The 18,321-nt window shown below is 40.2% G+C and overlaps 1 protein-coding gene and 1 long non-coding RNA gene across 2 annotated transcripts in view; one reads left to right on the forward strand and one right to left on the reverse strand.

Annotated features, from left to right (window-relative positions):
- LOC116317231 (ectonucleotide pyrophosphatase/phosphodiesterase family member 2) overlaps nt 1-18,321 on the reverse strand; it is a 35,704-nt gene that overhangs the window by 11,507 nt on the left and 5,876 nt on the right. Inside the window, exons 6-24 of the mRNA XM_031735929.2 lie at nt 18,169-18,266; nt 17,893-17,972; nt 17,575-17,694; nt 17,213-17,268; nt 15,800-15,865; nt 14,782-14,854; nt 14,571-14,679; nt 13,229-13,354; nt 13,110-13,141; nt 12,871-12,998; nt 12,426-12,504; nt 11,559-11,646; nt 11,073-11,239; nt 10,883-10,940; nt 10,498-10,637; nt 8,498-8,639; nt 7,728-7,805; nt 6,207-6,339; nt 5,328-5,481 (exon numbers count right to left, since the gene is read on the reverse strand). Of these exons, the coding sequence (XP_031591789.1) occupies nt 5,328-5,481; nt 6,207-6,339; nt 7,728-7,805; nt 8,498-8,639; nt 10,498-10,637; nt 10,883-10,940; nt 11,073-11,239; nt 11,559-11,646; nt 12,426-12,504; nt 12,871-12,998; nt 13,110-13,141; nt 13,229-13,354; nt 14,571-14,679; nt 14,782-14,854; nt 15,800-15,865; nt 17,213-17,268; nt 17,575-17,694; nt 17,893-17,972; nt 18,169-18,266 (1,927 nt within the window). The remainder of the gene's footprint in view (nt 1-5,327; nt 5,482-6,206; nt 6,340-7,727; nt 7,806-8,497; nt 8,640-10,497; nt 10,638-10,882; nt 10,941-11,072; nt 11,240-11,558; nt 11,647-12,425; nt 12,505-12,870; nt 12,999-13,109; nt 13,142-13,228; nt 13,355-14,570; nt 14,680-14,781; nt 14,855-15,799; nt 15,866-17,212; nt 17,269-17,574; nt 17,695-17,892; nt 17,973-18,168; nt 18,267-18,321) is intronic.
- On the forward strand, nt 7,719-10,413 carry LOC120435463. Its single transcript, XR_005609750.1, has 3 exons — nt 7,719-7,821; nt 8,469-8,525; nt 9,914-10,413. It is a non-coding gene; the product is annotated as an uncharacterized LOC120435463 (long non-coding RNA).

Raw genomic sequence — 18,321 nt, forward strand, 5'->3', positions numbered from 1 at the left:
AAAAACACAATTTTTATTGCAGCTGTTAGATAAGACATGATTTATATATTTGCTGATGCCTTAAAAATTTAACCCAAGGAGCCGCCTCTGTGTGTCACACATGCTGACTCATTGTTTATGCAGAGGCACATTTTTCAGTCACACTAACACATATTTCATTACATATTTAGACAATGAAAAAAGCCAGATATTACAGCGATGAGTAATATCATTATTTAGTAATGTGTCCCAACACTTAAGTTTTGGCATCATTTGCCTTCACAGAGAAGAGGAATTCAAGTGGATCCAAACACTATGAGTCTAATATGGGTTTTGGATTTCCTTTGTCTATAATCAAATATTTATTGAGGGTGCAGTGATCTGAGATTGGTGGGACTCTTTATACTCTGGTGAATTCATATGGTTTGAAAATATCATATCATTTCAAATTTGTCTCTGAATCACAGACAGATGGGTCGAGTTCTATGCTGTCTTTACTTTATGGATAAAGATTTAACTGTCATGGTCTCCGTGCCTGCCCGGCCGGCCCCACAAGGCTACATTTGCTGTTTCGGTTCTCTCTCTCTCTCTCCCTCTCTGCCTGGGCGGAGCTCACTGTGGGCTCCCGCCCTTGGCCCACACACCGGACAACAATCAGCTGTCATCATCGGGAGCACTATTTGAGGCTGGAACACAGATCCTCTCGTCGCTGGATGATTGTACTACTGACGTTCGTGTTCTCACAGCTCCTGTGAACTTGTGCTTCGTGATTTGTGATTAGCTTGTGACTTCCCTTCTCTTCTGCTTCAGACCTTCCCCCCCAGACCTGCGACCTCCCTGCCGTGTGAACGTGTGTGAGTGTGAGAGAGCTACCCTGTGATTCCCTGGAGTTTTGGATTCCCTTCACTGTATATATTGTGCACTGGTGCCGTAAATAAACTGTTTTTTGGAGACATCTAACCGCTCTGTGCTTGAGTCCCTACAACCAGATCGTGACATTAACAAACAATAAAGAAAAAAAGAGTGCAGACAAAGAATAGCTGGCCTCTTGTCCTCACTTCTATTTGCTGTATTGCCAGCTTCCATGTCACCTCACGGCATCACGCACAACAGGACTGCAAAATATTGATTGATTGGTGGTTTGTGTAATCTAAGCATTATTATTATAGGATCATTTGTGGCTCCTTGAACTACCCAGCTGGCTCTGAACTAGCAGTTTTGCATAAACAGGCAGTCAGGGTGGTAATAAGTTTACATGTTATGTTGCTGTACTATAGATACATTGTTTGCCGCCATTTCTTTGTATGTTCGTCACACTTAAATGTTTCAGACCATCAAACAACCATCAAACAGGTAAACACAAAGGTGTTTATTAGTAAAGGAAAATCTTATAGCCAGTTATCACAAACGGTCGATTGCAGTTTTTGCAGCTAAGGCTGGCCCAACCAGATATTAGGTTTACGGGCCAAATACTTTCACACAGGGCCAGGCAGGTTTGGATTTTTCCCCTTAATATAACACCTTCATTTAAATTCTTTTAATGATCTGAAATATTTAAGTGTATCAGAAAATCATCAAACATGTTCTATGTGTTCTATATGTTTAGGAGACGAGGGCAATCTTTGTTGGGAGTTGCTGATATGGCTGATGCCAGATAACTATCCATAGCAACAGTATTGTTACAATCATGACACCACAGCATGTAAATCTAAACTAGTGAGCGTGTTCAGAAGCATGTCGTAATAGGTTCTTTGTGCAGGGAGTGAGCAAAGAACCAGTCAGTGACGCACAAAGTCAACGGTTCTGTGAGCACATACGATGACACTGGATCAGTGTTAGTATTACATTCATCATGACTCTTTGTTCCAGTGCCTCCCAAAGCACATAGCATGAGTCAGAGTGTAAGAATTATCACTCTGCTTAAAGTTGCTTATTATTACAATCTCTCAAAATAATTTTTTCCTGAAATTCAGTTGAATTTCACAAAACAATTCATGGTCAGCACGTCATGTTGTTTCGGGAGCAGCTATTACGGCCTTTGGAATTAATGGAGCAATAAATTCTGAAAATCCAGGAGGGCAATGTCCAAACGTTAGTTCAAGCCCTGAAGCTTAGTTGCACTCGGGTTATGCGGCAGGTTAATGATCTGAAACAGCAAGTCCACTTCTGATTGGCTCAAAAAAAATGGTTTTAGACTGGCCTAGTCAAAGTCTAGAGTCAAATCAGATTGAGGTGCTTTGACGTGATGTTAAACATGATCATTTTCTTCCTGGAAACCCTCAAGTGTTGCTGAATTTAAGAAAAAAAGACTAAAGGGAGGAATGTAACGAAGAGTGAGCCAAAGTCTAACTTTACAAATGTCATAAGTTTTCTCATTGATGCTGCTTTCTTCTTCTTCTTCTTCTTCTTGGATGTTGAACTACTTTTATGAACTTGTTTGAAAGACATTGCATATCTATGAAAACAACACAGTTGTTCAGCTTTACTCCGTCCAACCCAACAGAAGACAAAAAGACCAAGTTTGGTGCCTATAAACAAAGGCTCATTCTTTATAAATGACTCAATGGTGCATTTGCAGCACAGGTTTGTTGTCTGTTTAGGTTAATAAAAACTCAATAACAGCATGGCACGAGAATGGATGTAGTTTAACCTATACTGAGTACATATTTATAGGGTCTGCATAAACATGAGCAGTGTGTTTATCACACGGATTTCCCACCACACAAACTAATCGCTGTTTTATATTTAGAGCTGTTTGTAAAAGCATCGTGTAAGCTCCATCATTCAATCTGACCGCTCCATTCATTCTACTCACCACTGGAGCTGAAGAGTCCCAGGAAAGTTTGGAGATGTTTACAGAGCTGCCCATTAACAAGCGCGCAGGACAGCGGACTGTTCATTCATCTTTCATGTAAGATTGTTACTGAGCTTGGACGCAGAATAAGAAAATGGACTAGAAATAGAAAGTGAATTAAAAGAAATGCTGCGCATGGCTTTGTGGTTATTTTATTTATTTCATTTGGATGTATAAAATACTTCCAAATTACACTGAGCCTTTATAATCATTTGAGAAAGCGTGGGTAAGTCATGCTTATTAAAGCACCAGTCATGCTTATTAAAGCATGACTGGTGCCTTAATCAAATGTCAGTGTTGCAACACATCCCCTCACAGATATTAGATGATCAACTGCAACTTATTGCAACATGCAAGTATTTCAGAACAGCATGCATTTAATTCCTTCCATAACAGTCACGTGACTGTCTTTTGATAAGACTTTTATCCATCTCTGTGGTAACGCTCTTAACTGAAAAACATCATCTTAAAACTTCACTGAAAGATTAATGAGTTGTTTGTAAGGATGTATTATAGCTCCTTACTGTATCATTACTGTCACCTGAACTACAAAAGCAGATACAAAGACATGATGCAGTGAGGCTTTGGACCAACAACAATCGCTGGATTTCAGCTCATGCAGGAGAAAGCAGACATGTTGATTGCTTTTATTTTACTGCAATCCAGTGCTGCCGACACAAAATCAAAGTTCTACTGAAATATGGTACAGAATAGCATCGTTGCAGTTTACGATCACGATGTTCATTTTGTTCTTCTTTTTCTTAGTAAATGGTCTTTTTTTTGTAAGAATTTCTGATTTAATTGCACACATATACAGTTTTAGTGTTAGGCAGGTGCTCTCAGTCTTTCCATGTTCTGTGCAATATTTTTGGCTCAAGTGCAATTATTTTGGTCCCAGTCTGTTTCAATGTTTCCTACACATACACCATGTGTATAGTTCCACTCACACATGTATATATATACACTGCTTTTTATTTTATTCTATTTATTTATTTATTTTTTCCACCTTCGATGTATATTGGTTTCTCTTTTTCTTACTTTAGCACCTTTGTGGTTCAGCTACCCAATTTCGCTGTGCAAGAAACTGCACAATGACACTAAAAAGCTCTAAGTCTCTAAGTGCTAACAAAGAAGACGAACATGGACAATAAACATGCTGTTTGCTCACATAGCCCCGCAGAGTCGTGGATTCAAATGTAAAACATGGAGCTGAACCCAAGCCCATTATATCCACCTCAATTTGGCTGCACTGAAAAAAAAGCATTACAAAAGGACTAGCTACACTCATCTTTGTCAGTTTAGTTTCACTGAATCATTCCTCCTGACACGTACTTCCAATATCCACCTCACCCAGACGCGGGAAAGACTCATGTTTGACTCGAGGTCATCATAAATCTAGGTCAGAGGTTATTAGTGACAAACCCACTGTTAATGGAAAATTGTACTGAGTAATTAGTATAAGCTTTTAAAGATATAAGTTTACTTGTGATAGAATACTGCATGATGACCTTTTCCTGGCTTAGAACTGATTGTTTTTTATAAAACGTGTTCTGATATTTCTATCTGACTGTCATGGTGAGTCATCATATAACACAAGGTTATAATACCAGTGGTATTATTAGTATTATTATTGCAATAAAAACAATGGTTTCCAAATAGCTTGAGGCAAGTCAAGACAATCCATCGGATTTTGTAGTAACTGACTGGAATTGTGGTGACTGGTGTTTCTTTAATTTTCTCCTTTATTTCTACTCTCAGTGTAGATGGATCATCTGTTGGGAGACAAGACGTCATAAGTGCCTCCAGCTAATAATAATACTACCCAAAGACAAAAGACGAAATGTTAACAATAATGATAATAATAATAATAATAATAATAATGATAATAAAATGAGGTAAGCCTTGAAATTTTGGTTTGGTCTCTGATCCTCTGATGTGCCCGAGGCAGGTCATTAATGATTATGATTAGTACAAAGATACAGCAGAATTTTTATCCTGCCTCTTTTTACGATACTACATCAGGCTGCACCTACAAATGTTTTTAAGAAATATGGTCAAAGTGACAAATTTGTGACAAAACCCAGCTGAAGGTGAGTTCTTCAACCCCAAAATGATTTTACTGCAGTTTGAGTTATTACATAAAGTATCTGACATTTACTCTTTAAAAAAAGGAAAAAGATAAATGGCAATCAAGAGAAGTAAATGTTTATCTATCGGCGATCCTTTACTCCCTGGGAATTCAAATTCAAAGCACCATCCTTCAAATCTTTTGATTGTTTTTCATGTTTTCATCTTTTTAATCTTTAAAGATCAAATGAAAACCTACAGCTTAATAAAAAATGGTTAAAGGTCATTTTTTTTCCATGCTGCTGCTCACGCTGTGCAAATGAATTCACTACAAAGATATGGAGGTACTGCCACCTGCTGGAATGATTGGAGGGTCTTTACCTTACAAAATAAAGCTCCATTAGGCCACGAATTCATTCTTACTCACATTGCATGCCTCACTGTTGTCTGGCTTGTTAGGAAGAAGGAAGGAGAAAACCTTTAGCGCTCCCTCACACTCATCAACCGTCTGGTTCACCTCCTGGCAGCTTGTAATCACAGTGTAGAAGTGGGTGGGAACGGGGAAGCCATCAGCTGAGAACCTGGACCGAGGAGGGGGATCGGAGACACGTGCAAAATGTGAAAGAGTGAGAAGCTCGGGTCTGGTATACTTCATCACTTACACTGCTGTGACTGCTTACGTTAGGAGCTAAGTTGCATCTGAAGTCTAGTAAAACATTAAATAACCTCCACAACCAGAGCCAGTTTAGCATCAGTAATGAACTTAACACTTGTGCCTTTGGACCATTGGTGGAACATGCAGGCTTCTGAGAATATGTAAGCTCCACAAAGTGAAAACCACAGCATGCTGTTTAGTTATTAATCACTTAGAAATGATTCCTCACATGGAGACGACATGCTCACCATATATTTATAGTGCATTTATGACACAGGCAGAGACGACGGCTCTGCAAAGGGTCATAAAGACTGCAGAGAGCATCGGAGGGACAAATGGACTCTATGTACACACAGCGCTGAGGGAATTATCAGGGACTCACTCCTACCTCAGAAATGTGCATATCCTATCTGCAATATAATCAGACTCCTGTGTACATACTGCCACCCCTCTTGTACTTATTCTTATCTTTTCTAACACGCCTACTATGACTAAGAGAGCTCTACGCTGGTTTATGCACAAATGGCAACAAAAGAACCTTGAACCTTGTGTTGATGTGTTTTGACACATATATGCACATGCACGCTTACTTTAGTTGTTATCAGCTAGCTGACCGAGCACCATCATCGCACGCCGCCGCAGTAAACTTACTCTATTATCTTCTCGGTGGTGTCTCGAAGGCCGTCGTAGTTATAATCAAAAACAGGGCCGCAGAGAACGTTGATTCCATTGTTTTCCTCTGCATATCGCCGCAGCAGCGTCCCTTGTAGGTAACTCCACACTCCTGCACACCCACAGAAAAATAGGACATGCTGTTTATACTCTCACTTTTTATAAACATCAGTAATAAGAAACACTCCAAGAGCACAAACACCTGCCAAGGCAGCTCACTCTCTGTCCGGTATCTGAATTTGTATATATTCATTTTGTTTTCTTTTTGAGTAGATTTTTCATTCCAAAGAAAGAAATAATAAAAACAGGACAAGTGAGGTTTTACTGGTGGAGTGAAACATCTGTAAATCTACTGACCATAACAAGACTTGAGGCGTCACATCCTAACCCAGTGCTAAATAAGGAAACATATCCTGCTCTTGTGGTTTCCCTTTTATTCCTGCAACCTTTTATAGCCTTAATATAGAACCTATTAGCCGAGCAGACGCAAACAGAGACACAGCTGACGCACACAGAGTATAATGGGTGCATGCATGCGACAGGTATCCAGAGACTGAGCGTCTGTTTTCTCCTGATAAGCCTCTCTCTCTGTATAAACAATGGGTATCAGGCCATTCACACTCAGACCTGACATCACCACATTTCTGTGTTGTGTCTCATGGAGCACAAATCAATTTCCCTCTCCACAAGGACAGTTAAACTAACCGAGGAAAATGTGCTCCACATGATGTCAGACTTATTATTTAACTCTGAAACTATTCTTAAGTCACAATTTACTGTAAATGCAAAGGGAGGGGGTGAAAAAGTAAAATAGTAAGACTGTCACCAAAGGGCGTGTTGTTGCAGCAGCTTCAGTGCTGATAAGTATTCACAAATAGAGATGCAGTCATTTCAGACAGTCTGACATAAAAAGATGCTACGGTTAAGGTTCTAAGTTCTAGTCCAGGGGTGGGGAACTCCAGGCGTCAAGGGCTGGTCTCCTGCAGGATTTAGATGTGTCCTTGATCCAACACAGCGTATTTAAATGTCTAAATGACCTCCCCAATATGCCTTAAAGTTCTCCAGAAGCCTGCTAATGGACTAATCATCTGATTCAGGTGTGTTGACCCAGGGTGAGATATAAAACCTGCAGGACACCGGCCCTTGAGGCCTGGCGTTCGACACCCCTGTTCTAGTCCACTGTAGGATTTTTGGAGCAAGAAGAGGAATTTGCTAACTACCAGCTAACAGTGGCACATTTTTATTTTTATTTTACAGACAAAGATAATAGTGCTCAATGAGTAAAGTCTTAATGTTTCACTAGCCTGTTACTGAGACTGAAGCACAAACATCTTGTATGGGAATGTAACATATTTTGTGGAATGCAGCAAAGACCAGACTTCCCACATTCCCAGTCCCTGGTATAATTACAAGATCTTGAGACAACTGTTAGCGTGTTGCTACAGTTCCATACAGCTGAAGTGAAAATGAGAATTTTTGACTTTTATTGAGGTGACTTACTCTTGAAGGCAGGATACATGGCGACAGTGTTGGTGATGAGCGAAGCATCATATCTGGACTCGGGAGATGTTGCCAGCTCTGTCAACACAAACATGTGAGTCACACCTGTCTTATCATCTACTGTTTGCACATATCCAGACAAGCTCATATGAGATGTTGACATCGCAGAAACGTCGCTCAGAAGTGGTGACAGTCAAAGTTAACCCAGTGAAATGTCTGATTATTGTAATGATGTAATATTTTCCCGACACTCCGCTGGAATTCCAGTGTTTTCCTCCACAAATATCATTTTAAATGTAACTATATTATGTTAAATAACATAAGCTATGGTGCTAACAATACATGCAAAGTTTTGACAAATGAACTCCCCCATTATATGCAACAAGGTGGTCTGGTCCACTTCCTGTCGTTCTCTAACTTCCTTGGAAAGGTGAACTTCTGGTTCCTGGGCCCCTGATTGCCATCCTTATTTAAGAAATCTCCTGGTGTCACAAGACTTTTTTTTACATAATCGATACATGTTATTTTTTATAATGTTCCTCTATGACTACATCAGTTAAACTGTCAAGAATTAAAGCTCAACAAAGCCTAAACAACTTTTTCAATTACAATTAATTACAATTAATATCTGCATTACAAATAAGTCAATATAATATAGTTTAATCTCATTTATACTAAGATCCGGTTTTGTACATGTATGATTTTTGTACAGTGTGTATTAACATGAATGTTTCTGCACAGAGGGTCCTGAGTTCACCCTGTGGTGCTACCTGGGGGGAAGAGGAAGCCATACGTGAGGTGGGTGTTCTGGCTGTAGGCGCTGCAGCTCTGACTGTGATCAGCTGACACTCTGGCATCGACTCGGATGCACTTAGCACTCGAAGAAGCATCTGGTATAGGAGTCATGTCCTCCTGTGAGACAGACATGTGACAACATACAGTGAAACTGAACTGAAAATGTGGTTAATCACAGTTCATTCATGATTTAACAACAGGGAGATGACTTTTTTCCTACATAGGGCGAGGTTGGTTTAATATTTTCTTCCTTTAATAAATCATTTAATTGTATCGTCTTTAATGGTATCCAGGAAATATCAGTTGCAATTTGGTGCAGCTTAAAGAATCTAAGATAAAAGATAAAAAGCAGTTAAAGTGAGAGTGAAACTCAGATGCAATGCTGGGTGTTAATATAATGTTTACTTCCACTCATGTCTGCGTGTTGTTTTGGCATTCATGCATGATGATGTATATGCAAAGAGCAGGTGTGCCATATGTGAGCAGCTGCACAACATAAACCCGCGACGAGTTCAAGTCAAACATGCACGTTCACCAAATCACAGACCGAGTGTGTTTACTGCAGTGGCTGTTTGAGATTTCATGTTTGCATGTTTTCAGAGCTCTGTCACATCCTGCTGTGACACAAACACAGTCACTCACTGCAAACAACACCACGTACAGAGTGCCTCTAATATGGTTGCATCAGAGTTTTTAACCTCATTTATGTGAACAAAGGTCTGAGAGTAAAGGGAGGAAGAAGAAGTCTGTTTACTGTATGGACATGCTATTCGTGCAAGCACAGGAAAGGGTTCAAAAAGCAGAGATGCAAGAGTTACTCTTGTACTCTTACAGTCACTGTAGTTTTAACCATAAATGCTACATTTCAAACTTTTTTTAACTAATGACCTGAGTAAAGACTTTTGTAATAGTCTTTACTCAGGTGTCAGGCTGTCATCAGTTAGTTACCACATTTCCCCCGTACTAACATCCTTACACTGGCTGCCAGTCACTTTTCTGAAAACCCACTTTTATTCCTTGGCTTTTAAATCAGAATGAGTTTGTACTACTTTTATTTGTCTTATTTCTTACTCAGATCTTCTCATTTTATGCCTTTTTCATACATTTTCTTTTTTGTTTTTATCTCTTTTAATTATTTCTATGTTAAATGCACAGCACTTTGCTCAACAGTTGTTGTTTTAAATGTGCTATATAAATACATTTGACTTTGACTAATCATCATAAAGTACCGTGATTGCACCAGGGTTAGTAACACCAGCATGTCCCTGAAGTGCATTCAAACATGCTGATATAGCAGGACTTCTGAGAAGATAAGAAAAGCTTCGAAACATTGCACAGAAAGGCTTCTTCCTCTTCTTCTTCTATCCCAAGCGCCCTCTTGTGTCTTGCAGGCACCTCTGCATATCCTCCTTGTCCACAACCATGGACGTCGTCTGAGGTCTTCTTCTTTCCTCCAACATATCCACTCTCCCTCCTCTGAACATGTCCAAACTGCCTCAGCCTCGTCTCGCTAACGTTATCTCCAAACTCCTCGACCTGAGCTTTGCCTCTGATGTACTCATTTATCATCCTGTCAATTCTGGATACTCCCAAATGAAAAAGTTTGCAAAAGGTGTGTTAAAGTGCTTTTCACAGACAAGATTGTAAATTCAAGAATTAGACTTTCCACAGGAAGAGGGCGGTGATGACCTGCAGACTCTTCAGGTTAAGTTTCTTGATATGAACAGCAGCTAATTGTAAGCAAACAACTGGCCTGAAATATCCTGGTAACAGGATACACTTCATATCATGGAAGTGTATCTATAAAATTATCCTGTGAAGTTTTTATAATTGTAATGAAATTCCAACAAGAGAAATAAACCTTAAACTTAAATAAAGTTTAAGGTGACTTTCAAGGGACAATCAATGGCTCGTAGAACGCCGCTGACCGATATACGACGCAGTGAGAAATGTATATGTTTCTGTGTGTGTGTACCGGTGGTGGCAGTGTGTATGATGTCCACAGGGGCATGGCTCGCTCTTTGCTGTATCCACTGATGAACTCCACATGATGAAGAAGACTGTACTGAGTGTCGAACATCACCGCTGGTCGACCAAACGGCAGCTGGGTGCTGTCTGCAAAAACAACATGTTGTACCTCGATGCCAAATTATTTGATCATAATTAAACGTGATTCTGTTGGTGTCCTCTGCAGTTCCTACTGATCAATAAAATGGCAAAAAATAAAAATAAAAGCAGAAACAGGAGGCATTGCTTTTTCAAGAATCATGATGAAGAAAATCTAGATTTACTGTCAAATAATCATGTTTGCTCAGCTGCTTCCTGAATGCAGCTGTGTGTATGTGGATAACAACACTTACTATAACTGTAGAGCCCGTCTGATGCGCGAGTGAAGGGTCCACTGATCTCCACTTTGTTCTGAAAATGATAAAATGTGTTTTTTTTCTTCATCTTTGTTTGTTACAGAAGAAAGTGACAAACACACTGAAATCAGCTGAATTCCACCTGATGTTAGAAATGATTTCTGTGGCATTACTGCCTCCCACAGACCTCATCGTCACAGCTGCAGCCCAGGTCGTGGCTGATTTCGGCGTCGGACGGCGGCGATGGTGGCGTGACTTCCTCGGACATGCTGGGTTGGAAAGGCGGGTCTTTCAGCATATCGTTCAGACTGCCGTGGGTCCCATTGTTTGGAACTGGCTTCAAACCCAACAAGTCTGAAGCACAAACAATCAGAGGACTATTATTGTTAATAGTAACAATAACATTAATATAATTATCTAGGCCAGGGGTGTCCAACTCCACCTTTTAGACGCATCCTTGTTCCAACACACCTGAATCAAATGAATGACTTCTTACTGGGACTTTGCCAAACTTGATGGCATGCCGAAGAGGTATCCAACCATTTGATTCAGCGGTGCTGGAGTAGGGATGCATCTAAAAGCTGCAGGACAGTCGCTCTCGAGGACTGGAGTTGGACACCCCTGATCTAGGCCATATTTTCTGTCATTGAAAACGAGAAAAAAGAATTCTTACCACACATGACATTGTATAACTCTATATTCTCAAACTCTGGCACCATCTTCTGAAATTTAAAACTCGGCCCATGGCCAATAAAGATTGTCTGCATGCAAAAAAGAAGGAAAATGTAAAAAAATCAAACAGCGAAATCAACTCATGGAGTTTTCAAACAAACTTTATGAAAAACTATTGTGTAGACATCAGATCAGAGAGATGTATTCCTCATAATGAATTATAATAATAGTAATAGTAATAGTAATAGTCAGCCATGTTTCTTGTCCTTCTCTGAAATTCTACTTTTCTCGAAACAAAACTCTGTGTGGAACAAGAAGTAACCTCTGGGGCTGAAAATGAAGCCGAATGAACCTTAAATTCCAAAAACTGCAGTTCCTTCAGCCACCACTTGATGTCATCGTCAAGGGTCAGTCACTTTATAGTAGATGGTCTTAAAAATGGTACAAAGTCTTTTATGTTCTTTAACAATCACATCTGTACTGACAACACATCTGTCCTTAACTATTTAAATTCTGTTTACCTATAACTGCTACGTGTCAGGCTTTAACTCACCTGGTCCAGCCACTGAGCTAGCCCTCGTGCCTGTAGTGCTGCAGGTGGGTTTTTTAAAAAATATTAAAATACTATGGCTTGCTTTGTGATTTAAAATATGCTACGTGGTAAGATTTGGCTCAGAAAGCCCAGGATGGCAGTACTCATAACGCCAAAATTGGTCCATCCCTCTTTTATATGTTATAGTAATCTGAAAACACCAGTAGGTTACTGCATCACCTCATAAGCATTCAAACAAAGTATCCAAGCTTGACGCACGATGCCTTTAACATATAAATACGGAAGGAGCAAACAGCAGATATAACACATGAGTACCCTCATGCTGGTTATCTTGTTGTCAAAGCCGTGATCACCAAAGAAACCACACCGAGTCCTCGGTTTTTCTGGCATTTTCCTGAAACAAAAAGAGAAACGTTTTTAAATCCATAAAACTGCAAACCTGAAACAAACATGGAGTATGCAGGAACTGACTCAGTTTGTGATTTTTGTAGCTCAGTGTGACAAAATTCAAAAATCCCTTCTTCAACTCACTTTCTTGAAGAGCACTGAACCACTGAATTCAACACTAAATATCAGTCAACTGGATAACTTAAAGTCCTCAAATTTAACCAGACATAAATCAAAAAATAAAATGGGGAGTAGGGGTCTAGCAGGCTGCTAGTTTCCTTTGTAATCGTCCTGTTTTTTCCTCAGACTTGATAAGATCTCAATTTATTGGTAGTTAAAACACCGTTTATGACAGATTAGAATCACAGGCTACCTGGCAATGTGCCACTTCCTCTCCATCAGCAGATGGACATCCTCAATCCGTCTGTTGTTGGCGTAGTGAAGCCTCTTGGGTAAATCCCGTTTCAGGTATGGCTTGAAGTGCTGAGCTGGCATTTTGCACTGAAACAGTAAATACAAAGGTGAACGACCTGACCCCTGCAAACACAGCAAACCGCTGTGCGTCTCAGTTTGTTTTAGGCTGTATCGTGATCTTATACATTTGTTACTTACAGTGAGGTTTGCAACCACAACTTTTGGGTCATCTGGAAATGGAAATTTGAGAAATATAAAGCAGGTTTTGCATCTAAAAAACATCTGTCACTGTGTGCTATTTAAATGTGCGGGCTTACACGTGGTCGATTTTGGCTCACGGGGTCGTATTCTGCCCAGTGAGCCAGGGATCAGCATGATCTCGTCTATGTTGAGTGGGTAGCTGCTGAGAAACTCTGTCCTGTCACAGTGGGCCTCCTCCATCCCTGAGACATAGAAATGACATCGGTAACTTCTGGTTCTCGGTGCTGACACTGAGAGTACACTCCAAGTGAAGGAACCTGTGTGTCTTTTAAATGAACCATGTGATTTTCAACAGTTTTAATAGAGACTATGAAAACCAGATGCAACTCTTGATGGCATTTCTGTGGACTAGAAGAGGTCAGATCTAGTGTTTCTTCAGTCCTGGTTTTCTCCCCTCACCCTCAACCGGTCACAGCAGATGGCCCCGCCCCTCACTGAGCCTGGTTCTGCCGGAGGTTTCTTCCTCTTAATAGGGAGTTTTTCCTTCCCACTGTCGCCAAGTGCCTGCTCATAGGGGGTCATCTGGTGTTTTCTCTGTAATATTGTAGCGTCTCCATTCATACTAAAAAGCAGCACGAGGTGTTTGCTCTTGTGATTTGGTGCTATAGAAATAAAAGTGAACTGAATTAAACTATTGTGAAGAAATGTTGAGTCATTTTTGACCTATCCTTTTTTCTGTAGCCCTCATATAAAAAGTCTATGTGTAACTTCTTCCTTCCATTGCGAAAATTAGGAACATCCCATCTCAGAGTCATGCTGAAAAACTAGTCCATGCATGTGTTGTTTCTGGATTGGACTATTGCAATTGCTCATTTCCAGGCTATCCGAAAAAGTTCAGTGAAACCCCAAAGTTGATCCCAAATTGTTGCACCGAGAGTAGTAAATAGAGATCATATTTCTCCAATAACATTGGCTCCCTGTAATATTCAGAACTGAATTTAAAAGTCTCTCTGGGACGATAAAGCACCATAAAATTTTAAAGGTCTCGTAATATTATATTATCCCACTAGAGTACTTCCATCTCAGGCTGTAACCTTACTTGTTGTTCCTGAAGTTTCTAAAAGTAGAAGAAGCTTCAGCTATCAGGGCTCTCTCCTCTGGAACCAGTTCAGATACCTGGATCAGGTGATCCTGAAACATTATTTAGTTATGCTGCTACAGATCCGGCTGCTGGGGGACTTCCTGAGCACTTTTCCTTCCTCCCAGTGAAGGAGTGAAGGTTCTAAAGAAGGTCTCTTACTCTGAAAAGGAGTTCTTCCTTCCAAGCACAACACATAGAGGACTGTCTAATCATTGAGGTTTGCAGTTGCAAACTAGTGCTGTATTTACAAGAACTTTAATAAAAGGGTTAATTAGACAAAATCCTCAGAATTCAACAGGTTTCTGTGGAGCTCATACCGTGATCTCCTACAATGATGAGATTGATACAGCGGTGCAGGTTCATCTGCTTCAGTCCATTCATTAGCTGACCAATGATGTTGTCAATTTCCCTCAGAGGGTTGTCCAGCTGTGGACAATATTTAAATTTAAACCAAAATGATTGATTATTGCACATTATTAATCGCACCTCCAGTGAAGAACTCTTAGACCATCTTCAGGCCTAGCTCACCTCACTGCTGAGTGGACCCATTCGATGCCCGTAGGCATCGGGCTGCTCTGAGTGGATGGCATAAACATACGGCCTGAAAAGACATGACAAAGAAAACTCTGTGCTGTGAGACTTTTCATGGAACAGTGATGACTAAACAAGGTAGAAAAAACAACCTTGACTGGTTTTGTTGTTTCAGTGTGAGTTCAAGTATCTCACCTGAACTCACAACCAGAGAAGAAACACAAACACCTACTTCACCTGCCGAGCTGTAAAAACACTTCCTACACGTCACTACCAAGCACTTATCTGCAGCATCACACACCCTCAGACACCAAGCTACTTTTTGCACAATACAGCAGTATTTTGCACATTTCCTTTGCACTGTCTTGTGTCTGTATCGTCCTGTTCGGTCTGGTGTTGCACTGTCTTGTCTTTTTTTTTTTGCTATTTACAATGTACATGGCTGAAAAAGCCACTTGACACTTGTCTGGTCCCATCGCTGACGCCAAACTAGCTCTACATAAACATAAATCAGCAGTCTCTTAAACAGACACACCTACAATATCACTGTCACTATCATTCTTGAGTAATTTTACACATTATTTTGTGTGTGAAAGCTACATGCTAATTTACTGTCACAGTTCAAGAGACAAGACTGTATATGTTTTTTGTTATTTATAATGACACACAGTGCTGTGGAGTAATGAAACTTTCAAAGATTGCTAATAAGTTGAGTCACATTTACTGCATGTCTGTATAACTCTACCCTCTCATAGTTGTTCCCCACTGAACCACAAACAGCTACATGTATCTTTGTTTTAATATTATTTCTAACTGTAATTTCACACATTTTGACAATCCTCGTCCCGTTTTTTACTATTCTGATCCTGACTGCTGTAAATGTTTGCACAGGCCATCTACCAGATAATCATCAACAATCAACACACAAACTTTGACATGAGAGAAACTTTACACGAGTGCTGCAGTTTTTGCTCGGTAGCTCGGGTTGTTTGGTGAGTAAAAAATATGGACACACCTTACATCATCGGGCAAGTGCAGCCAGTGCAGGATGGTCAAAATCCTCCTTTCAAGAGGAATCACCCTGAAAACAAAAGTCAGCTGATGATTAAAATGTTAATATGACAAAATTTTTATTCCATCACCAAATAACCGAGGCTGATGGTTTGAATGTAAATCAGCAGATCTCTGCGCCTTGAACACGCTGTTTTGTTCTGACTCCTTTGACTCTTCAATGGCCTCTGTTGTGACTGGCTGTGTAGGGGCATTGTCCCATTGTCTGTCTGTCTCAGGATGTGACTAGTGCACGTCTTCATGTGTAGCCCTCGTGATCATTGAGTCATGGACATGCAAATACTCGCTGACATGAATCTGTCTGCTTCGTGTCTGCCGGTCGAGCTCGGCTGAAGGTCATCGGGTGAAATCAAAATCAAAAGCTCCTCTTTTACTTCAGACTTAATAACAGTTTGTAGTTAATTACACAAAGCATCACAGAAGCACTGTTACTCGATGATGTCACACATTTTAATACTTTAACTAAAACCTTTGACTCTACCCAGTATCCCATTATCACTTCTCTTCTCCTCACTGCTTCAGACTCAATCTTCACGAGTTTTTCAGCTACAGTATTGTATTTGTTGTTGTTTTTGCCCTGAAGTTCTCTCATTATTTCTCCTGCAAGAAAGAGTTTTATTTATTATAGTACATTATTGTGTTATTTGAAAAGTAGAAAGATTTCACCACAATGAACAACAGCTCCACCAGCATCCACATCATATCTCCTTTCTGCACTGTTTCCCTAAACTGGCAGTGTCCTAGGCAACATGCACACCTAAGCCACTCCCCCAACGCATTGGTACTTTTGCAGTTTAACGGATGCTAAAAGAAGGCTTCAGCATAACGTCTACAAGTTTTATTTATTTTGTTTTTGTAATGTTGTCAAAGGTTGAAAGATCTTCAAATCTGCACTCACTGTCAGCCAGTCAGTCACAGTGGAGGAGTGATGGAGTGGGACCTAACACTACATTCACAGCCATCACATCTCATTTGTACAAGCACTAAACTACAGTAAGGAGGAACGTAATACTGCCAGGCAGATACAATAGCCAAAATATCAAATGTAGAAATAATGTTTTGGATGATCATGCTTGGTGTTAGGCCAGCCACAGACTGGCGTCCACGGTGTACCCTGCTGTTTGGCCTATGAGTCATAGGCTCCAGCCCCACTTAACCCTGAGGGGGCATTTTATTAAGAGAGATCCGGGGATCCCTCTAAAAAGTGCATTTAACTGACTGAGGACATCAAACATTTAACGAAAATCAAACAAAATAAATATAAGTAGTCCTGAAAAAGTGGAAGTGACTCCTGGAAGGCTCAGTAAAGTCTGATATCTAAAGCTATTGAAAAACATTCCAGTACTAACTTAAGTACCAAGGCCAGAAGAACGTGCCTGGTTTCACTCCTTGTTTCTCAGCGGTGATCCAGATCTGCAAAACAGAAACAAAAGGAGATGAAATCCAGAAATCCAACGTTCCTCTTAAACACTGTTATAAGTGACCATAACACATTACATAAGCTCTTCAACTCTATGGAGAGAAAATGTTGACAAAACGGTCACAAATGTGTTAAATATTCTCAGGATTTTGTGTCACTTTGGGTACTTACAAAGGTACGCACACGTACAAATACCAATATTTACAGAAGCGCACTTTTTTTTTAATTTGTATTTTATGTTTTAAGAGTTACACCTGCTTTTTAGTCAGCTCCTACACTGGACTCTAGACTGTACTCACAGGCTGTCCGCCCCACCAGCGGTGGTTCAGTTTCTCTCTGGAACGCAGGGTGAACGTGGCGTTAAAGTCTGGGTCATACATGGTATTCCCCACGATCCCGTGGGACTCTGGGTACAGACCCTGCAGACGGATGGCACATTTAGTGTTTTAAAAATGAGTCCTACACTTGAGTAGCAACACGAGCAGAGTGTAAGGGCATTTTGAACATACTGGCAAACATTTGTGTTTGCTCAGCTTTCAGACAGAGTACTCATTAACAGACTAGCTTTACTGTAACTTCTAACATGAAACATCCATTAAATATGCTGGCTCACTTACTGTGGCTAGGGTGTACAAATTTGGAAATGTTTTTGAGGGGTAGACTGGTCGCATGTACGGCGTGGACGTACCACATCCTCCTGAGGGCAAACAAAAGGTCATGTTTTTAAGAATTTTAAAGAGTAAAATCTAGTTGAGAAAGCTGCATTTTACAGGATGACACAAGCAACCAAGGTATATTTTAACTTCTCAAAAGGTATATAATGGACATACAGAAATTATTGTCTCTAGAAAAATCACTTAAATACAGATAAAGTAAAAAAAAAAAAGACATACTAAGTTTGTGAAGGTTTGGGATGACAGATTGGTCCTTCTTCAGGTAGGAGGCTCTGAACCCATCGAGTGAGAGCATGATGAGAGGAGGACGGATGAAGCTGAGAAGCACAAGAATGACAAAGTTGGTTGATCTGGTAACATCACCAAACTGCA

This window comes from Oreochromis aureus, linkage group 22, assembly GCF_013358895.1.
Source record: "Oreochromis aureus strain Israel breed Guangdong linkage group 22, ZZ_aureus, whole genome shotgun sequence".
Taxonomy (NCBI): Eukaryota; Metazoa; Chordata; class Actinopteri; order Cichliformes; family Cichlidae; genus Oreochromis; species Oreochromis aureus.